This window comes from Eleutherodactylus coqui, chromosome 4 (genome assembly GCF_035609145.1).
Source record: "Eleutherodactylus coqui strain aEleCoq1 chromosome 4, aEleCoq1.hap1, whole genome shotgun sequence".
NCBI classification, from domain to species: Eukaryota; Metazoa; Chordata; class Amphibia; order Anura; family Eleutherodactylidae; genus Eleutherodactylus; species Eleutherodactylus coqui.
The window spans coordinates 5,474,084-5,496,777 of NC_089840.1; the positions used below are offsets into that span (position 1 = coordinate 5,474,084).

General features: G+C 48.7%; 1 protein-coding gene across 1 annotated transcript; it reads left to right on the plus strand.

Moving 5' to 3' along the window:
* The first annotated feature begins 4,869 nt into the window (after positions 1 to 4,869).
* On the plus strand, positions 4,870 to 5,584 carry CLDN14 (claudin 14). Its single transcript, XM_066598522.1, has one exon. It carries the CDS (start codon positions 4,870 to 4,872, stop codon positions 5,578 to 5,580), a length of 711 nt encoding a protein of 236 aa, XP_066454619.1. The 3' UTR covers positions 5,581 to 5,584.
* Positions 5,585 to 22,694: the final 17,110 nt, after the last annotated feature.

A 22,694-nucleotide genomic window follows, 5' to 3' on the forward strand; every position in this document is an offset into this window, starting at 1 on the left:
ATATCACACTGCTAAACCCACTATCTTCACATGTGACGCATTTTGTGAGAAAACTGAATTACGGTTCATGCAATTTTCTTGCTCATAAAGATTACGTTGTTTCAATGAGAAAAATTTTAAAAAGCGCAAAAAACCTCCATATAAATGCGAGTCTTTGGACACGTGGGAGTTATTCTGTCTTGCAGCAGCGCTACGAGAGAGAGAAGAATCTGACGTGTAAACAGATCCATGTACAATAATGGGTTTTATTTCTGTGTCGGATCTTTACCTTTCACAGCGCACAAAACTCACAACAGAATCCCTTGTGTAAATACGCTCTGGGCGCCGCGCACTCGGAGAATTCAAAAGTTGCGCTTGAGATTTTCGGGTATAACTCGCATCGCACTCAGACATCCCGTCCGAACATGTGCATGTGCTATTCTCATCCAAAAGTTGGGCAAGAGTAGGGCATGCAGCGATATTATTATGCCTCCTTCACACGAGCGTGATGTAATCATGGTGGTCAGAGCGTGATGTAATCATGGTTGTCAGAGCGTGATGTAATCATGGTGGTCAGAGCGTGATGTAATCATGGTTGTCAGAGCGTGATGTCATTGTGCTTTGAATGGAGCCCAATCATGTCTCCTCACGAGCGTTCCTGCGCAGGTAAGTATCCTTCTCTGCACTACCAGCCCTGTTCACATCGGCGCGGGACACACCCATGCCATGTTTGAACAGGCGGGCAGTCTAATAAGTAGGGGGGTCAGCCTAATTAGTCACCGGTGTTAGTAATTAACACTGCAAAACTGCGCAGTTACGAGTGTGATTGCGTACACACAGGCGTGCATTCGCGCACCCCCATAGACTGCTATGGATGCTTAAATGTGGGCAACAATAGAGCATGTCACAGATCGTCACCAGCGGCGAAAACGTGCAGCAAATCGACCCATGTGAGTGAAGCCATTGAATCCTGTGGGCTGTAATGGTTGTAGTTTATGTGGGCAAAAACGCGCGCAAAATCGCCTGTGTGAAGGAGGCCTTATTGGGCTATCAGAGTAAACCGAATCTGGCGCCGTACCGCCGCTCACACGGCCGCTATTATGGAATGATTTTCGGACTGATTTTTTGGGTCCAAAAATCAAACAGAAACAAACCCCCCCCCCCGTGTGCGAAACGCATTCATTAACGGTGACGGTCAACGACCCTGGAGTTAGTGATTAGCGAACGGCAGTGACTCGATGACCCGGACGCTGCGCTGCGCCATTTAGCACACATTTTCCAAATTTAGAAACTTACTTTTTTTAGCTTTGAATTGTGAACTAAAAATAGCGCGTTAATGGCTGCTAAGAATAGCTGCGGTCATCAGGAGCGTAAACATCCCGCTTCCATCACCGCAGGAGTGTTCTCTGTGACCGGTCATGTTAATGACTTCTCAGGGTGTCCATTAAGTCTAACGACCGACCTTGTACTTCGCTCTCGGCTCCGACTTTGTGTTTTAGCTGCATGTCTAATATAGTTTTAGTATCAGCTGAGAGGAGCGTTCGCGGGCTGCACCGTTTCCTCGCGTATTCCTGTCGGCAGCCTTTTTACGTGCGTAGGTAAAAATGTAAAAGATCCCATTGATTTGGGCAGAATACGCAGCGAATACATCAAGATGGAACGTGCCGCGACCGAAAGTGGCGTGAAGAATACTGAGCCCGTTGTAACCCGCAGTGCCTCCCCCGGCCTCAGTGACTGGCAGGCAGCCGCGGCGACAGAACTCGCTGTCTACAAATTCTGGCCTGAAGTTGGACCTGCTGGTCCCGTCGGTAAGTCCCCCAAACCCACAGAGGGTGCAATTACCGAAACACGGGAACACAGCCAGCCAACGCCGGGAGCAGGAGACACCGAGCCGGACCGAGGGGGAAATACAAGATGTGAAACAGCAAGGAAGAGTCAGCGGGAAATAAACTCCAAATCATCAACAAAAAGTCCCGGTCACAAATGGGGGAATTTCTCTTTTTTTAAGATACACTAAATGTCCCCTTTATTAGACCCCCGGTCTTCTCACAACTGGCAGCATCACGGGACAACTTTTCTGTGGATCAGTTTCAGTGTGAATCCACATTAGATGGAAGATCCAGCGATCGGAGTGACTTCCAGCGGGGTCGGTCATCGGTGCTAGGCTAGCTGGGGGCTCACCGCCAACCGCGGGGGAGGGGTTTCTCATGTAACGGTGTGGAGAGTATACAGAGAATGGCGCAATCGAGAAAAACATCCAGCGGAAGGGGATCCTGTGGATGGAAACAACTCATCACTGAAAGGGGTCGGAGGAGGATGTCAGGAATCGTTCTGACCAACAGGCTGCACAGTCAGCTGAATACAACGCTGGAGCTCCAACTAACGTGTCCGAACGCACAACTCGCCGTTCCTCCGCACGGATGGTATAACAGCGGGCGACCAGTTCCAGCGCCATTGTGTCTAAGGGAAACAGAAAGACTCCAGCGGGCAAAAGAGCGCAAAACTTGTATCACTGAGCAGCGGAGAAACCTTCCTGTCCGCTGGTTAAGGTGGAGTAAAGGTGTGGGGTTTCATGGGGTTCTCTGATACCTGTGGATCGGCGCCACGACAAATTACTGTAGTTCTGAAGGCCAAAAAAAGTCCAACACGCCACTAATCCTCAGAAAATACAACAGGGCCCGCCACAGTGCCCGCTGCTTATGTGAGGCCATTGATGGTTCAGTGATGGCAGTGCAACGTCCCATAGAGACACCCGGACACTTGACAAACGTGGGGAGCTGGGAGGGATAAGTGCTGTCTTGTCACGGCGGCACTTACCAGGCTCTGGTCCCGGAGGGATGACATGTAGCCAAGGCCAGAGCAGGACTGCAGGCCAGCGTCAACACCCCTAGGATAGGGAATGCCAATAAACAGGATGATGGGGGTAGTAGTTGCCACGGGTGACGCCACCGTTCCCACACACCGGTATATCACACGGCGGAGAATAAACACAGACACTCTTTTATAGTACCTCGGGTCCCCAGGAACGGTTAGGGCCCGGTATAAACTTTACTTGGAATAGACTTTGGCAAGCAATTATTCACAACAATTCCAGTACAATCCTTCACAGTGCGGCAGGAAAAGAAGGCCAGAGGCAGGGAGGAGACGCAGGATGAAACCAGTCCTACAGTCCACGTTACCTGTCAGGTACCGCTCCTGGACGGGGAGCACTCCGGAGGAGGAAGGGGGTAGGACCACAGACGCTCTAGTAGTATTCATTACTTTTTAGGATTTGCACCCCGGACAGGAGACGTGTGGGTGTGACTTGGTACTTCTGCACTGGGTCTTGTCAGGATAGTGATTACTTACAAAGGCTCTCTCTTAGGCTTGGGCCTCACTCCACTCACATCCAAAATGCAGTCTCTACAGGAAATCTCTCCTGCTCCTCCATCTTCACCACAAGGAAGCTGAAGGTGCTTCCATGTGGCTCTGTGTTTAGTGACACTCCGGTAGCAAACAAGATGGAAGATGGACTCCTCTTCCCGCTCTCAAGCACTCCTATTTATCCCCTCACTTATACCACATGACAGACTGATACATATACAGGCAGACTATGATTTTACTAGAGTTAACCTCTTAAGCGCCGCAGCTGTGCAACACACACACTGGAAATGACAAGACAGGCTTGCACAGTGCATCCACATAGGACCAACATGGATGACATTTATGGAGGGGACCAGGATGGTGTTCTCGGACACTACAGCAGGAGTGACCAGCGTTTGCCACTGCTGCCTGTATAGTAGTACATATGCATACTGTGTAAATGGATGTACAAATGCTCTTAAAGGGGTTGTCCCACGCCAAAACTTTTTTTTTTTTTTTCAACCCCCCCCCCCCCCCCCCCCCCCCGTTCGGCGCGAGACAACCCCGATGCAGGGACTTAAAAAAAAAAAACTCACATCGCTTACCTGAATCCCCGCGCTCCGGTGACTTCTTACTTACCGGTTGAAGATGGCCGCCGGGATCTTCTCCCTCGGTGGACCGCAGGGCTTCTGTGCGGTCCATTGCCGATTCCAGCCTCCTGATTGGCTGGAATCGGCACGTGACGGGGCGGAGCTACACGGAGCCGGCATCCTGCACGAGCGGCCCCATTGAGAAAAGAAGAAGACCCGGACTGCGCAAGCGCGTCTAATTTGGCCATTAGACGCCGAAAATTAGGCGGCTCCATGGAAACGAGGACGCCAGCAACGGAGCAGGTAAGTGAAAAACTTTTTATAACTTCTGTATGGCTCATAATTAATGCACAATGTACATTACAAAGTGCATTAATATGGCCATACAGAAGTGTATAGACCCACTTGGTGCCGCGGGACAACCCCTTTAAAGAAAAGCCTTCTGAAGTCTGGTAGGGCTCTCCTTTTCATTCTGCAGTCTTCCAGGCACTTCGGGAGAGTCGGCATGTGTTATACATTTTAGGCATCTGGAAGGTCGCAGTGGTTGGACCCCCAACAATCAGATTGCATATTGATTGCATATCTATTCCTATTGCTTTAATCCACAACATCTACAAGCTGCTACACCACAGACAGAACACAATCGCTTTGTAAACTACTCTTGGAGGTCATCGGCTGCTCCACATCTACATCCGGGACATATTTTTCCAGATAGGAAAGCCCATAACTCATGCTCACCTCCGGCACACGCAGTTACTATGTTAATGATCAGGTGAGAGCTTTTTCAGTCTTGCCTTTATTGGTCACATAAACTAATTATTCTTACAATGTTTAACTTCTTTCACTCCGTCTTGAGGTATTAATACAGGGAGCAGTGTAAGAGCTCAAACACATCTGACCAAGAGGGGAAGAAAGTAGTCAAGGTGGCTGAAGCAGTAAGGAAAGCCAACTCCAGACGATGGTGAGCATGGCATTGCAGTTACTTGGCTTCTTCATATCCCTTGTTGGTTTCATTGGGACCATTATCGCTACTGTACTCCCTCATTGGTGGAGGACTGCTCATGTGGGCACCAACATTATCACGGCAGTGGCATACATGAGGGGCCTATGGATGGAATGTGTGTGGCACACCACAGGAATTTACCAATGCCAAGTCCACCGATCTCAGCTAGCTCTTCCCCGAGATCTTCAGATTGGACGGGGTATGATGGTGACATCTTGTGTCCTTTCGATCCTGGCATGTTTTGTCTCTGTGTTTGGCATGAATTGCACCCAATGTGCTAAAGGGTCTTCCGCGAAGAAGATGATTGCCATCCTTGGTGCAGTGGTTTTTCTCTTCGCTGGTCTTACATGTCTCATTCCGGTAGCATGGTCCACCCATAATGTCATCCAAGACTTTTATAACCCAGCACTACCCTATGGGATGAAGTTTGAGATTGGCCAAGCTCTCTATGTCGGCTTTATCTCAGGATGTCTGACGGTAATCGGTGGAATGATTCTTCTCTTCACGGCATGTCAGAAGAACATTCATCAAGTACCCTACAGCCACTCGCCACACAACATGAGGAGAATGCCTGTGACCAGGCCAACACCAGTCCATAAAAGTAGCCATACACCCGCTTGGTCATCTGCATCCCACCGTGGTTACCGGATCAATGACTTTGTCTGACTCAAGGAGAATCGCTTTGTTCCTTTCCATTCCAGAACTTTCTTGAATTTATTTATATCCACGTTATGTTTACTCTGTTTGCAGAACAAATAGCCGGAATCCAAGGAACGGGCGACTTGTAGATATGGGATGGTGTCACCTTTTATGATAGACTATTACAGTGAATGGCGGATAAATCATGCTGCTCCCAATGGGTGGACAGTCCATCGCCCGTTCTTTCACTTTCCAGTCCTCCGCAGTAATGAGATAACACAGAATGTTGTATATTATGTGCCAACACCAAGGGTGTATGTACCATAGAGGCAAACTGTGTGACTCCTATGGGGCCCCTGGAGACAGAGGGCCCCAGCTATGATTTTACATCCCTTACTCTACTATGTAGCGAGACCATATCCAGAGCTTTCCTCCAAAGAGGAACTGCACTGTTAGTAAACAAGGAGGTAAAGAATTTGCCCAAGAGTCATTTTAATGGGCATGCAACAGGATTCTAAAAGCGGGCCCTACTGTGCTGGGTGGCAAAGCCAGAGGTTTTTGCAATGGGGCGCCATCTCTTCTATGTACGCCACTGGCCAACACCAAAGCATCCTTCCCGTTCAGTTATGCGCTAGTTGATCTCATACGTTTCTGACTCCTCAGTAACTCGCTCAGCTTTTGTGTCAATGGGATATTTCTAATATTGAGAAATCCTTTAAAGAACAAAGGTCAAAATCTGTCCTTGTGATGGGCAGCCTGTCAGCCGGCACATCCCCGGCACGTCCCCGGCACGTCCCCGGCACGTCCCCGACACGTCCCCGGCACGTCCCCGGCACGTCCCCGGCACGTCCCCGGCACTTCCCCGGCATTAATCTCTCTGGATATTACGTCAACAAGTAAAGAAAACCCCGTGAGTAACTTTCTTAGGGCTTATTCACACGGGCGTATTTATCCTCAGTATTTTGTGAGCCAAAACCAGCAGCGGGTCCAAAATACAGAAGAAATGCAAAACTATCCATCCTACTTCCCCTCTGTGCGCTCCACTCCGGGGTATGGCTCCCAAAACACTGAGGAAAGATACACCTCTGTGAATAAGCCCTAAGAATGTGTACTTTATAATATATTGAATATCACATGAAGCCGCTAAGTGTACTGCAAGCACCCCCTTACCCATCCCCCTTAACCCTCCCCTTAACCCCTCCCCCTAAACCCTCCCCTTAACCCCTCCCCCTTAACCCTCCCCTTAACCCCTCCCCCTTAACCCTCCCCTTAACCCCTCCCCCTTAACCCTCCCCTTCTGTGTTTGTGCAATGCCATATCTGTTTATACATCAGTCTGGGTCAGTATAAGTTATGCCTGAGGAAGGGGACGGAGAGTTGGGGAAACACGTCGCATATCTTGTATTTTTTACCCGAATTGCTGCATAAAATAAATTACATTTTTGGCTACTGCACTTTTTTTTGCTAAACTTACGTTTCTGCAGTTTGGGGAGGGGTTCTCCAGGGATACATCCCCTCCCCCTCCTTACAAATATTTATCTACATATACGTGTCTTGTGAGCGCAGATATTTTTGCACTATTACTATTTTTTTCCATAAACTTGTTGTCACAATATCCGGCGGATCAGAAAAGAAGGTTATCTTTCCCAAATGGTGAACGGCGTTAACATGAAACCCCAAAATATTGGTGAAATTTATGGATTTCTCTTCAATCTTCACCCCTAAAAACTATAATGTCCCCCAGAGTACGGCCAGTAACATCTCCAACACATTATATGTCCCCCAGAGTGCAGCCAGTAACATCTCCAACACATTATATGTCCCCCAGAGTGCGGCCAGTAACATCTCCAACACATTATATGTCCCCCAGAGTGCGGCCAGTAACATCTCCAACACATTATATGTCCCCCAGAGTGCAGCCAGTAACATCTCCAACACATTATATGTCCCCCAGAGTGCGGCCAGTAACATCTCCAACACATTATATGTCCCCCAGAGTACGGCCAGTAACATCTCCAACACATTATATGTCCCCCAGAGTGCAGCCAGTAACATCTCCAACACATTATATGTCCCCCAGAGTACGGCCAGTAACATCTCCAACACATTATATGTCCCCCCCAGAGTGCGGCCAGTAACATCTCCAACACATTATATGTCCCCCAGAGTGCAGCCAGTAACCTCTCCAACACATTATCTGTCCCCTAGAGTGCAGCCAGTAACATCTCCAACACATTATATGTCCCCCAGAGTGCAGCAAGTAACATCTCCAATACATTATATGTCCTCCAGAGTGCGGCCAGTAACATCTCCAACACATTATATGTCCCCCAGAGTGCAGCCAGTAACATCTCCAACACATTATATGTCCCCCAGAGTGCGACCAGTAACATCTCCAACGCATTATATGTCCCCCAGAGTGCAGCCAGTAACATCTCCAATACATTATATGTCCTCCAGAGTGCGGCCAGTAACATCTCCAACGCATTATATGTCCCCCAGAGTGCAGCCAGTAACATCTCCAATACATTATATGTCCCCCCGAGTGCGGCCAGTAACATCTCCAACACATTATATGTCCCCCAGAGTGAGGCCAGTAACATCTCCAACACATTATATGTCCCTCAGAGTGCAGCCAGTAACATCTCCAACACATTATATGTCCCCCAGAGTGCGGCCAGTAACATCTCCAACACATTACATGTCCCCCAGAGTGCGACCAGTAACATCTCCAACACATTATATGTCCCCCAGAGTGCAGCCAGTAACATCTGTAACACATTATATGTCCCCCAGAGTGCGGCCAGTAACATCTCCAACACATTATATGTCCCCCAGAGTGCGGCCAGTAACATCTCCAACACATTATATGTCCCCCAGAGTGCGGCCAGTAACATCTACAACACATTATATGTCCCCCAGAGTACAGCCAGTAACATCTCCAACACATTATATGTCCCCCAGAGTGCAGCCAGTAACATCTCCAACACATTATATGTCCCCCAGAGTGCAGCCAGTAACATCTCCAACACATTATATGTCCCCCAGAGTGCAGCCAGTAACATCTCCAACACATTATATGTCCCCCAGAGTGCAGCCAGTAACATCTCCAACACATTATATGTCCCCCAGAGTGCGGCCAGTAACATCTACAACACATTATATGTCCCCCAGAGTGCTGCCAGTAACATCTCCAACATATTATATGTCCCCCAAAGTGCAGCCAGTAACATCTCCAACACATTATATGTCCCCCAGAGTGCAGCCAGTAACATCTCCAACACATTATATGTCCCCCAGAGTGCGGCCAGTAACATCTCCAACACATTATATGTCCCCCAGAGTGCGGCCAGTAACATCTACAACACATTATATGTATCCCAGAGTGCAGCCAGTAACATCTCCAACACATTATATGTCCCCCAGAGTACGGCCAGTAACATCTCCAACACATTATATGTCCCCCAGAGTGCAGCCAGTAACATCTCCAACACATTATATGTCCCCCAGAGTGCGGCCAGTAACATCTCCAACACATTATATGTCCCCCAGAGTGCGGCCAGTAACATCTACAACACATTATATGTCCCCCAGAGTACAGCCAGTAACATCTCCAACACATTATATGTCCCCCAGAGTGCGGCCAGTAACATCTCCAACACATTATATGTCCCCCAGAGTGCGGCCAGTAACATCTCCAACACATTATATGTCCCCCAGAGTGCAGCCAGTAACATCTCCAACACATTGAACTTCTCATTCCCGCCTCCAAGACTTCTCCAGAGCAGCACCGGTCCTCTGGAACGCACTACCAAAGGCTACCCGAGCAATCCAGGACTCGCAGAACTTCAGGCGTGCTCTAAAAACGCACCTCTTCAGGGAGGCATACCGCATTCCCTAAACAAACCCCTCTGTACTCCGCCTGACAACATGCTCCCTGACCTACTGACTGCAATCCCTGCTAGCCATCATAAACCGCTCCTGCGTTCATACCGTTTCTGCCGTCACACGGCTAAATGTTTGACCATTGTCTATGTGTAGAGCATCGCTCACTCTCCACCTCACCATACTGTGCACATCTCCAGCCCCTTTACCTTCTGTATCACCCCATTACTTGTAGTATGTAAGCTCGTTGGAGCCGGACCCGAACCCCTACTGTCTCCATCAACTGATTACTATGTAACCGTGGTTCTGTAATGTTTGTACTTTTGTCTTTCTGTATCCCCCGTCTATGTAAGCGCTGCGGAATATGTTGGCGCTATACAAATAAAGTTTATTATTATTATTATATGTCCCCCAGAGTGCGGCCAGTAACATCTCCAACACATTATATGTCCCCCAGAGTGCAGCCAGTAACATCTATAACACATTATATGTCCTCCAGAGTGCGGCCAGTAATATCTACAACACATTATATGTCCCCCAGAGTGCGGCCAGTAACATCTACAACACATTATATGTCCTCCAGAGTGCGGCCAGTAATATCTACAACACATTATATGTCCCCCAGAGTGCGGCCAGTAACATCTACAACACATTATATGTCCTCCAGAGTGCGGCCAGTAACATCTATAACACATTATATGTCCTCCAGAGTGCGGCCAGTAATATCTACAACACATTATATGTCCCCCAGAGTGCGGCCAGTAACATCTCCAACACATTATATTTCCCTCAGAGTGCAGCCAGTAACATCTCCAACACATTATATGTCCCCCAGAGTGCGGCCAGTAACATCTCCAACACATTATATTTCCCTCAGAGTGCAGCCAGTAACATCTCCAACACATTATATGTCCCCCAGAGTGCGGCCAGTAACATCTCCAACACATTATATGTCCCCCAGAGTGCAGCCAGTAACATCTCCAACACAATATATGTCCCCCAGAGTGCGGCCAGTAACATCTCCAACACATTATATGACCCCCAGAGTGCGGCCAGTAACATCTCCAACACATTATATGTCCCCCAGAGTGCGGCCAGTAACATCTCCAACACATTATATGTCCCCCAGAGTGCGGCCAGTAACATCTCCAACACATTATATGTCCCCCAAAGTGCAGCCAGTAACATCTCCAACACATTATATGTCCCCCAGAGTGCGGCCAGTAACATCTCCAACACATTATATGTCCCCCAAAGTGCAGCCAGTAACATCTCCAACACATTATATGTCCCCCAGAGTGCGGCCAGTAACATCTCCAACACATTATATATGCCCCAGAGTGCAGCCAGTAATATCTCCAACACATTATATGTCCCCCAGAGTGCGCCAGTAACATCTTCAACACATTATATGTCCCCCAGAGTGCGGCCAGTAACATCTCCAACACATTATATGTATCCCAGAGTGCAGCCAGTAACATCTCCAACACATTATATGTCCCCCAGAGTGCAGCCAGTAATATCTCCAACACATTATATGTCCCCCAGAGTGCGGCCAGTAACATCTCCAACACATTATATGTCCTCCAGAGTGCAGCCAGTAACATCTCCAACACATTATATGTCCCCCAGAGTGCAGCCAGTAACATCTCCAACGCATTATATGTCCCCCAGAGTGCAGCCAGTAACATCTCCAACATATTATATGTCCTCCAGAGTGCGGCCAGTAACATCTCCAACATATTATATGTCCCCCAGAGTGCAGCCAGTAACATCTCCAACACATTATATGTCCTCCAGAGTGCGGCCAGTAACATCTCCAACACATTATATGTCCCCAAGAGTGCGGCCAGTAACATCCCCAACACATTATATGTCCTCCAGAGTGCGGCTAGTAACATCTCCAACACATTATATGTCCCCCAGAGTGCAGCCAGTAACATCTCCAACACATTATATGTCCCCCAGGGTGCAGCCAGTAACATCTCCAACACATTATATGTCCCCAAGAGTGCGGCCAGTAATATCTCCAACACATTATATGTCCTCCAGAGTGCGGGCAGTAACATCTACAACACATTATATGTCCCCCAGAGTGCGGCCAGTAACATCTCCAACACATTATATGTCCCTCAGAGTGCAGCCAGTAACATCTCCAACACATTATATGTCCCCCAGAGTGCAGCCAGTAACATCTCCAACACATTATATGTCCCCCAGAGTGCGGCCAGTAACATCTCCAACACATTATATGTCCCCCAGAGTGCGGCCAGTAACATCTCCAACACATTATATGTCCCCCAGAGTGCGGCCAGTAACATCTCCAACACATTATATGTCCCCCCAGAGTGCGGCCAGTAACATCTCCAACACATTATATGTCCCCCAGGGTGCAGGCAGTAACATCTCCAACACATTATATGTCCCCAAGAGTGCGGCCAGTAATATCTCCAACACATTATATGTCCCCCAGAGTGCGGCCAGTAACATCTCCAACACATTATATGTCCTCCAGAGTGCAGCCAGTAACATCTCCAACACATTATATGTCCTCCAGAGTGCGGCCAGTAACATCTCCAACACATTATATGTCCCCCAGGGTGCAGCCAGTAACATCTCCAACACATTATATGTCCCCCAGAGTGCGGCCAGTAACATCTCCAACACATTATATGTCCCCCAGAGTGCAGCCAGTAACATCTCCAACACATTATATGTCCCCCAGGGTGCAGCCAGTAACATCTCCAACACATTATATGTCCCCAAGAGTGCGGCCAGTAATATCTCCAACACATTATATGTCCCCCAGAGTGCGGCCAGTAACATCTCCAACACATTATATGTCCTCCAGAGTGCGGCCAGTAACATCTCCAACACATTATATGTCCCCCAGAGTGCGGCCAGTAACATCTCCAACACATTATATGTCCCCCAGAGTGCGGCCAGTAACATCTCCAACACATTATATGTCCTCCAGAGTGCGGCGAGTAACATCTTCCCCACAAAAAAAATGCTTGTTATTAAGGGGTTAAATAGCGGCTGCATACAGAACGCGGGTCTTTTTCTCGCCGCAGTGTTTTCCTGTATTTCAGCCGCTCACAGTATTTCTGGGGCGACCTCCTGCAGGCAGAGCCGTTAATAATTTCACATTAGCGCCCTTGAAACCTTCGTTTTTTATACCCTCTATAAGCCCCGCCTCGGTTCCATCTGTTTTGACCTTCGCGGGTTTTAAGGGTTTTCCTTTTACATTTTTTTTTTCAGTACGTGAAAAGTATTTAAGTATTTGCCATTTTTTATAAATTGCCTTCCGAATACCTCCTCTAGACGTTATATGTGAGGCCGCTATTATTATATGTGAGCCCGCTATTATTATATGTGAGGCCGCTATTATTATATGTGAGCCCGCTATTATTATATGTGAGGCCGCTATTATTATATGTGAGGCCGCTATTATTATATGTGAGGCCGCTATTATTATATGTGAGCCCGCTATTATTATATGTGAGCCCGCTATTATTATATGTGAGGCCGCTATTATTATATGTGAGCCCGCTATTATTATATGTGAGGCCGCTATTATTATATGTGAGGCCGCTATTATTATATGTGAGGCCGCTATTATTATATGCGAGCCCGCTATTATTATATGCGAGCCCGCTATTGTTATATGCGAGGCCGCTATTGTTATATGCGAGGCCGCTATTGTTATATGTGAGGCCGCTATTGTTACATGTGAGCCCACTTTTGTTATATGTGAGGCCGCTATTATTATATGTGAGCCCGTTATTATTATATGTGAGGCCGCTATTGTTATATGTGAGCCCGCTATTATTATATGTGAGCCCGCTATTGTTATATGTGAGCCCGCTATTATTATATGTGAGCCCGCTATTATTATATGTGAGGCCGCTATTGTTATATGTGAGGCCGCTATTGTTATATGTGAGCCCGCTATTATTATATGTGAGCCCGCTTTTGTTATATGTGAGGCCGCTATTATTATATGTGAGGCCGCTATTGTTATATGTGAGGCCGCTATTGTTATATGTGAGCCCGCTATTGTTATATGTGAGCCCGCTATTATTATATGTGAGGCCACTATTATTATATGTGAGGCCGCTATTGTTATATGTGAGCCCGCTATTATTATATGTGAGCCCACTTTTGTTATATGTGAGGCCGCTATTATTATATGTGAGCCCGTTATTATTATATGTGAGGCCGCTATTGTTATATGTGAGCCCGCTATTATTATATGTGAGCCCACTTTTGTTATATGTGAGGCCGCTATTATTATATGTGAGCCCGTTATTATTATATGTGAGGCCGCTATTGTTATATGTGAGCCCGCTATTGTTATATGTGAGCCCGCTATTATTATATGTGAGCCCACTATTATTACACGTGAGGCCGCTATTGTTATATGTGAGGCCGCTATTATTATATGTGAGGCCGCTATTGTTATATGTGAGGCCGCTATTGTTATATGTGAGCCCGCTATTATTATATGTGAGCCCGCTTTTGTTATATGTGAGGCCGCTATTATTATATGTGAGGCCGCTATTGTTATATGTGAGGCCGCTATTGTTATATGTGAGCCCGCTATTGTTATATGTGAGCCCGCTATTGTTATATGTGAGCCCGCTATTATTATATGTGAGGCCGCTATTATTATATGTGAGCCCGCTATTATTACACGTGAGGCCGCTATTGTTATATGTGAGCCCGCTATTATTACACGTGAGGCCGCTATTGTTATATGTGAGCCCGCTATTATTATACGTGAGCCCGCTATTGTTATATGTGAGCCCGCTATTATTATATGTGAGCCCGCTATTGTTATATGTGAGCCCGCTATTATTATATGTGAGGCCGCTATTGTTATATGTGAGCCCGCTATTGTTATATGTGAGCCCGCTATTGTTATATGTGAGCCCGCTATTATTACACGTGAGGCCGCTATTGTTATATGTGAGCCCGCTATTATTACACGTGAGGCCGCTATTGTTATATGTGAGCCCGCTATTATTACACGTGAGGCCGCTATTGTTATATGTGAGCCCGCTATTATTATATGTGAGCCCGCTATTGTTATATGTGAGGCCGCTATTGTTATATGTGAGCCCGCTATTATTACACGTGAGGCCGCTATTGTTATATGTGAGCCCGCTATTATTATATGTGAGCCCGCTATTGTTATATGTGAGCCCGCTATTATTATATGTGAGCCCGCTATTGTTATATGTGAGCCCGCTATTATTACACGTGAGGCCGCTATTGTTATATGTGAGCCCGCTATTATTACACGTGAGGCCGCTATTGTTATATGTGAGCCCGCTATTATTATATGTGAGCCCGCTATTGTTATATGTGAGGCCGCTATTGTTATATGTGAGCCCGCTATTATTACACGTGAGGCCGCTATTGTTATATGTGAGCCCGCTATTATTATATGTGAGGCCGCTATTGTTATATGTGAGCCCGCTATTATTACACGTGAGGCCGCTATTGTTATATGTGAGCCCGCTATTATTATATGTGAGCCCGCTATTATTACACGTGAGGCCGCTATTGTTATATGTGAGCCCGCTATTATATGTGAGCCCGCTATTATTACACGTGAGGCCGCCATTGTTATATGTGAGCCCGCTATTGTTATATGTGAGCCCGCTATTATTACACGTGAGGCCGCTATTGTTATATGTGAGCCCGCTATTATTATATGTGAGCCCGCTATTGTTATATGTGAGCCCGCTATTGTTATATGTGAGCCCGCTATTATTACACGTGAGGCCGCTATTGTTATATGTGAGCCCGCTATTATTACACGTGAGGCCGCTATTGTTATATGTGAGCCCGCTATTGTTATATGTGAGCCCGCTATTGTTATATGTGAGCCCGCTATTATTACACGTGAGGCCGCTATTGTTATATGTGAGGCCGCTATTATTATATGTGAGCCCGCTATTGTTATATGTGAGCCCGCTATTATTACACGTGAGGCCGCTATTGTTATATGTGAGGCCGCTATTATTACACGTGAGGCCGCTATTATTATATGTGAGGCCGCTATTATTATATGTGAGGCCGCTATTGTCATATGTGAGCCCGCTATTGTTATTATATGTCCGCTATTATTATATGTGAGGCCGCTATTGTCATATGTGAGACCGCTATTATTATATGTGAGCCCGCTATTGTTATATGTGAGGCCGCTATTATTAAATGTTAGGCCGCTATTATTACATATCAAACAGAAGAAGAGCAGGCTAGAGCGCCGGACCCATAAAATATATATATTTATTACATATAGAAAAGTCATATGAAAAAGAAAAACACAAAAGCAGCTGCCACAGAAGTCTATGGGAGCTTGCTGCATAAAGATGGGGCAGGAGATATTATTTATGCTCCTCTGGGTAATTTATGCAAATAGGGAAGCTGGCTTAAGGGCCATTTAAACACAACGATTATCGCTCCAAATTCGCTCATCTTCCATCTTTTGAGCGATAATCGTTGTGTGCATTTATACGGCAAGGTGACTAGCTGAAACACTAGTATCAGCGGTATGCTGCTGAGAACTGCATGATGGCCGCACATTCAGACACAACGGTCATCGTTTAAAAGATTGCTTTTGAGCTAATTTTGAGCAATAATCAGTGTCTAAATGGCACTTTAGCTGGTAAGACCCCCGTCACAGGCCTCTCACTAGCTAAGCCAGGATCCTACTGCACCCCGATGAGGGCCAACACCCCGAAGTGGCCGTCTGTGGGTGGGCTCTGGCTTGCTTTACTCTTCCCGGTCATTGTTGCAAAGACCCTGTATAAAGGGTCTGACATTGATCTGCAGGAATGCTGCCATCCACTAGGTGGCGCTGCAGAGGGATTGTTCCATCTGCCTTATTTGCTTAGAGTCAGGGTTCACACGAGATTCTGATGATACCTTTCATCCTCTCCGATGAAGCCAATCCGCGAGCGGATGTTTCGGCGCACATTCCATGTCACATAGTGGCATGGAGGTCAGGGATAATGCCAACACCAGTGGGGGTGTAGTGGTAGGGGCAGGTGGCACAGAGGTCAGAGATGATGCCAACACCAGTGGGTGGTGTAGTGGTAGGGGCAAGTGGCACAGAGGTCAGAGATGATGCCAACACCAGTAGGTGGTGTAGTGGTAGGGGCAAGTGGCATAGAGGTCAGGGATGATGTGGACACTAGTGGGGGGGGGGGGGCAAGTAGCAGTAAGGGCAGGCGATGGAGGTTAGGGACGATACCAATACTAGTGGGGGTGTAGTGGTAGGGGCAGGTGGCACAGAGCTCAGAGACGATGCCGACACCAGTGGGTGGTGTAGTGGTAGGGGCAAGTGGCATGGAGGTCAGGGACGATGTGGACACTAGTGGGGGGCATGTAGCAGTAGGGGTAGGCGATGTGGAAGTCAGGGACAATGCCGATACTAGTGGGGTGCATGTAGCAGTAGGGGCAGGTGGCACGGAGGTCACGGACGATGTGGACACTACTGGGGGGCATGTACTGGTAGGGGCAGATGATGCGGAGATCAGGGACAATACCGATACTAGTGGGGGGCATGTAGCAGTAAGGGCAGGTGAGGCAGAGGTCAGGGATGATGCAGATACCAGTGGGGGGGTGTAGTGGTAGGGGCAGGTGGCACGGAGGTCAGGGTTGATGTGGACACTAGTGGGGGGCATGTAGAGGTAGGGGCAGGCGAGGCAGAGGTCAGGGATGATGCAGATACCAGTGGGGGGTGTAGTGGTAGGGGCAAGTGGCATGGAGGTCAGAGACGATGTGGACACTAGTGGGGGGCATGTAGCAGTAGGGGTAGGCGACGGAGGTCAGGGACGATGCCGACACTAGGGGGGGGCATGTAGCAGTAGGGGTAGGCGAGGCAGAGGTCAGGGATGATGCAGATACCAGTGGGGGGGTGTAATGGTAGGGGCAGGTGGCACAGAGGTCAGGGTCGATGTGGACACTAGGGGGGGGGGTATGTAGCAGTAGGGGCAGGTGACCTGGAGGTCAGGGACGATGCCGACACTAGTGGGGGGCATGTAGTAGTGTTTTCCAAAAACTTGGAACTCTCCATAGAGAAATATACAAACTGCAGTAATGTATGATAGCCAGTAGAGGTCGCCCTCATACCAGCCCGATTACATAACTATCTAAACCCTAAGGCTGGGTTCACAAGGGGCCGAATCGCCATGGAATTTTAATTCTGCCTGCAATCTTAAACCCGAGCCAAAGCAGCAAAGGGACGAGATCTGCAAAAACCATTTTTACGCACTGAGGACACGTTCACATTGGCGCAGCACACAGGATTGGCTTTAAAAGACTAATTAGCCTAACGAGCTCCTGATGTGTTCTGTTCCCCGTGTTTCAGCGCAGCATTTTGCACATACCGCTGCGTATTGTACGCGCACTTGTACAACCCCGTATTACAAATGTCAAAGAGAACGTCCCCGAACCCCCCGAACCCGCGGCGTCTACTCTGCGTCGTGCCCTACACCCGTGTGAAGGAGCCCTTAAAGGGGTTGTCCCGCGAAAGCAAGTGGGGTTATACACTTCTGTATGGCCATATTAATGCACTTTGTAATATACATCGTGTATTAATTATGAGCCATACAGAAGTTATTCACTTACCTGCTCCGTTGCTAGCGTCCTCGTCTCCATGGATCCGTCTAATTTTCAGCGTCTAATCGCCGGATTAGCCGCGCTTGCGCAGTCCGGTCTTCTTCTTTTCTCAATGGGGCCGCTCGTGCCGGAGAGCTGCTCCGTGTAGCTCCGCCCCGTCAAGTGCCGATTCCAGCCAATCAGGAGGCTGGAATCGGCAATGGACCGCACAGAAGCCCTGCGGTCCACCGAGGGAGAAGATCCCGGCGGCCATCTTCAGCAGGTAAGTAAGAAGTCACCAGAGCGCGGGGATTCAGGTAAGCGCTGTGCGGTGTTCTTTTTTAACCAGTGCATCGGGTTTGTCTCGCGCCGAACGGGGGGGCTGTTGAAAAAAAAAAAACCTGTTTCGGCGCGGGACAACCCCTTTAATATCAGTCCATGTGTAAAAAACCCATAATGCACGCGTGTGACGTGTAATGTGTGGCGTGTTGCAGGTGATGTGTGGCGTGTGCGCACTGCATGTTTTTTCACACCCATTGACCTCAATAGGGCTGCCTCCCTTTTTTCTATGTCCGTGAGGATTGCGCTCCGATGACACCCGCACGCCAACAGCGCAGCACATCTGCACAAAATTGTGTAAAATGCGCATTTACTTGCGGTCGCCGACCCTTCAGGCCTTGTTCACACAAGCAGGTCTGGTTTACGTGTTTTACGTCCGCGAGTCACCTGAACGACGACCAATTTACATCTAGAATTGCTAAGCAATCAATCGAGACACGGAGCGCGCCGGACGGCCGCAGGAGCGCGCAGGGTTTTTGTTTTCTTTTATGCAGCTGAATGGCAATTCTGGTTCGTGAAAACACATCTACATGTAGCCTGGGTTCACACGGGGCGGATTCCTGTCGGAAATCTCGCGGTTTAGCCGCGGCGGCTTTGAAGCGGCCCGGTCGCTCGCTCTTTTGCTGCGGCCGGCGCTCCCATAGAGGAGAGTGCGGCCGCAGCGGAATGAAAAAAAGAATGGACATGCTGCATATTCTGGAACCGCGGCTGCGCCCACTGCAGCTGCGGTTCCAGCCGGACTTACCGCAGCGGATTGGCCGTCCCGTGTGGACGAGATTTCTGAGAAATCTCGTCCACATGGCTGGCTAATCCCAAGATTAGCGGCCGCGGGCGGATTTGCCGCGGCGAACTTCTGCGTGGCAAATCCGCCCTGTGTGAACCCAGCCTAAAGATGCGGCAATTTTGTTTTGCTATGTAACATTGTTGGTGTAAACGGCCCCCTTGACGTCAGTGGATTTGGCGCGGTCCACATACACGGACGGCACATGCGCTGGACGCCCACTCACGGGCTCGAGCCGTCCGTCTCACAGACGCTTTACAGGTTTCCATAGAGATAGTTGCTCTTTGCGCCCCATATCCTTCGTGGAGGCTGCAGGATCCATTGTCCTTCCCTGTCCGCGGCCTCCATCGTCTTCGCCCTCCATCATCCTCGCCCGTCCACGGCCTCCATCGTCTTCGCCCTCCATCATCCTTGCCCGTCCACGGCCTCCATCGTCCTCGCCCTCCATCATCCTCGCCCCTCCGCGGCCTCCATCGTCCTCGCCCTCCATCATCCTTGCCCGTCCGCGGCCTCCATCGTCCTCGCCCTCCATCGTCCTCACCTATCCGCGGCCTCCATCATCGGCGCACACGGGACTTCCAGCCTCACGAAGGCTTCGATCGCTCATGTTCCCGGCGAGTGTAAGTGTTCTATTGTGATTTACGGGCTGCCTGAGAGCTGACAATCCATAAACCGGTGTCACAGTAACCCAGCGGCCGTAAAACCAACAAACCCCGCAGCGCAGCCCCTGCACGCTAATTGTCAGCCATGACAGCCGATATGCCCGGAGGAGCTGCAGAGTATTAAGTGGCGACAAAAATCAAATGTAACTTTATGCGAAATGATAAACTTTTCCAGCTGACTAATTATTATATGACCGCCATCTCCAGCCCCGCGGTCCCGTTTAACGTTTCCTCTTTTCCATTGGAGCCGGCCGCTGGTATTTACCGCCTCCTGCGTCTGGCTACTTCTCCGCTCTCAAAGTAAATATCACGCACGGAGAAGAGAATACGGTGCTATTCTCATGAAACTCGGCACTCCATTAGGCCGGGAGTAAAGCTAATACCCCTATAAACTTGTTCTACCATCTGCTGAGCCCCGGCCCACCAGCCAACTCAAACAAGCCTGAGGGTCCTCCAGAGAGGCCGCGAAGCCATGTACTAAGCCCCGGCCCGTCCGCAGGTAGACATAACACCTCAGTGCTAGGTCACAATCCTCATGCGCCGCGTCCCGGACAGCGGGGAGCGGACAGATGGAGGGCAGACGGAAAATACAAAGTTCTGAAAGGTGTGAAAATCGCACTTTCCACGTTCAACAGAAAAGATCCACGAAGGATGAACCGCCTGAAGCTGCGAGCCAAGTCCTTCCAAGAACTGGGATTTATACCGTAATCGAAGGCACAGAAGTAAAACCGCGGGTTTAAAGGGACAGGAGATGCGAAACGCGCGTAGTGATACAGATAGATGGAGGAAAACCAGGAAAAATGTATTTACAGTAAATGAAAAGTATTAAAAGTTTGTAAATTATAGGTCAATCAAACCCAGATCAATAATACCGCCATACAGTGCACAAACAACAGCGCACTACTGTGCCCAGATACACCATACACTGCTGAAAGGGAACCTGGCAGCCGTTTTTAGCAATGTGATCCAATAACAGCAGTAGATTAGGGGGTATTCCCCTCGTCAATAGGACCCCTGGGGTAAAATAATAAACAGAGCGATACTTACCCCTCCGGGGGCGGTGGCTGCAGTCCCAGTGATTCCTGTGACAGATGGTGTCACAGGAAATCCCGTGAGCAGAGCAGTCAATGAGAAGCTGCAGCGCCACGTTCTTGAACTCCTAGTATCATGACGCTCAGGATGTGAGTATGAGCGATAACGCTGCAGCCCCTCATTGGCCACAGTGATCACCTGATTTCTAGTGACATCTGTTACAGGAATCACTGGGACTGCAGCAAGGTGCAACGCTGGATCCGGGCAGCCACGGATGGGTAAGTAGCTCTCTGCTTATTATTTTTCTACAGGGGGTCCTACTGACAAGGCGGTCTAGTAACCAGACAAAGATGTAACATCTAGCTTTCCACCGTGGATATTTCAAAAACGTCTTTCATCACTCCGGGGAAGTACTGACCCTCCACCGCAGCTGAAAATGGGGAAGCTAGCATCACATCACGTGCATCGCTGCCGCTAGCCCTATTTACAATGGGAGATGCAACAGGGTACTAGAGCCTCTATGCGCATCCGTATCACATCTTGTAACCAAGCGAAAGGCGCCCCAACGGGGTACTAGACCCCCGCCATGCCTGCCTGTATCACATCTCGTATCCAAGCTAGAGACAGTACAACTGGGTACTAGAGCCTCCATGCTGCCCATATCACATCTTGTATCCAAGCTAGAGGCGGTATAATGGGGTTCTAGAGCCTCCATGCCTGCCTGTATCACATTTGTATCCAAGCTAGAGGTGGTACAACAGAGTACCAGAGCCTCCATGCCTGCCAGTATCCCATCTGGTATCCAAGCTAAAGGCAGTACAACAGGGTACTAGAGCCTCCATGCCTGTCTGTATCCCATCTTGTATCCAAGCTAGAGGTGGTACAACAGGGTACTAGAGCCTCCATGCCCCCCTGTATCACATTTGTATCCAAGCTAGAGGCAGTACAACAGGGTACTAGAGCCTCCATGCCCCCCTATATCACATCTTGTATCCAAGCTAGAGGTGGTACAACAGGGTACTAGAGCCTCCATGCCTGCCAGTATCCCATCTGGTATCCAAGCTAAAGGCAGTACAACAGGGTACTAGAGCCTCCATGCCTGTCTGTATCCCATCTTGTATCCAAGCTAGAGGCGGTACAACAGGGTACTAGAGCCTCCATGCCCACCTGTATCACATCTTGTACCCATGATGGTGTGGTTTACGGTATGTTCAGACATGGCAGGGTTAGTGCAGATTGTGCTGAGGATCCGCAGCGGTCACCTCTTCAATTTAAAGGGTGAAATCAGCCGTGGATCTGTGGCAAAAATGCACCAAATCCTGTTGGTTTTCCTGCAGATTAGCATCCTTCTAAAAAAAAAAAAACGGCCACATCAATAAGGGGTTAATGAGTTCTGCATTTTCTGCTCTTGTGGTTCGGATTCTCTTTGTGACATCTGTGCAATAAAGAACTAATTGTATGAGGAACTAGCGCCATCTTGTGGTTATCTATCACAATGCACAGTGGTACAGCTCCCCCAGCATACAGTATTAGGCTGGGTCACACAGGGCGGAATTACCGCTTATTTGCCGCGGTTTGCCGTTGCATATCGGCATTGCGGCCATTCCGTCGCGTTTGCAGTGCAAATGTGTTTGGCCAAAATGCTGTTCTCACGGGGCGTATATTTTTCCATATATTTTGCGGATATGCAACTGCGGCGCGGTTTTCAAAGTTGCAGCATGTCCATTCTTTCAACCTTTCCGCAGCGCTTTTTTTCCCATAGGCCCCCATGAACGCAGCTAAAACCGCTATAAAATCCGCGATTGCTTGTTTTGTCGCGGTTTTTTA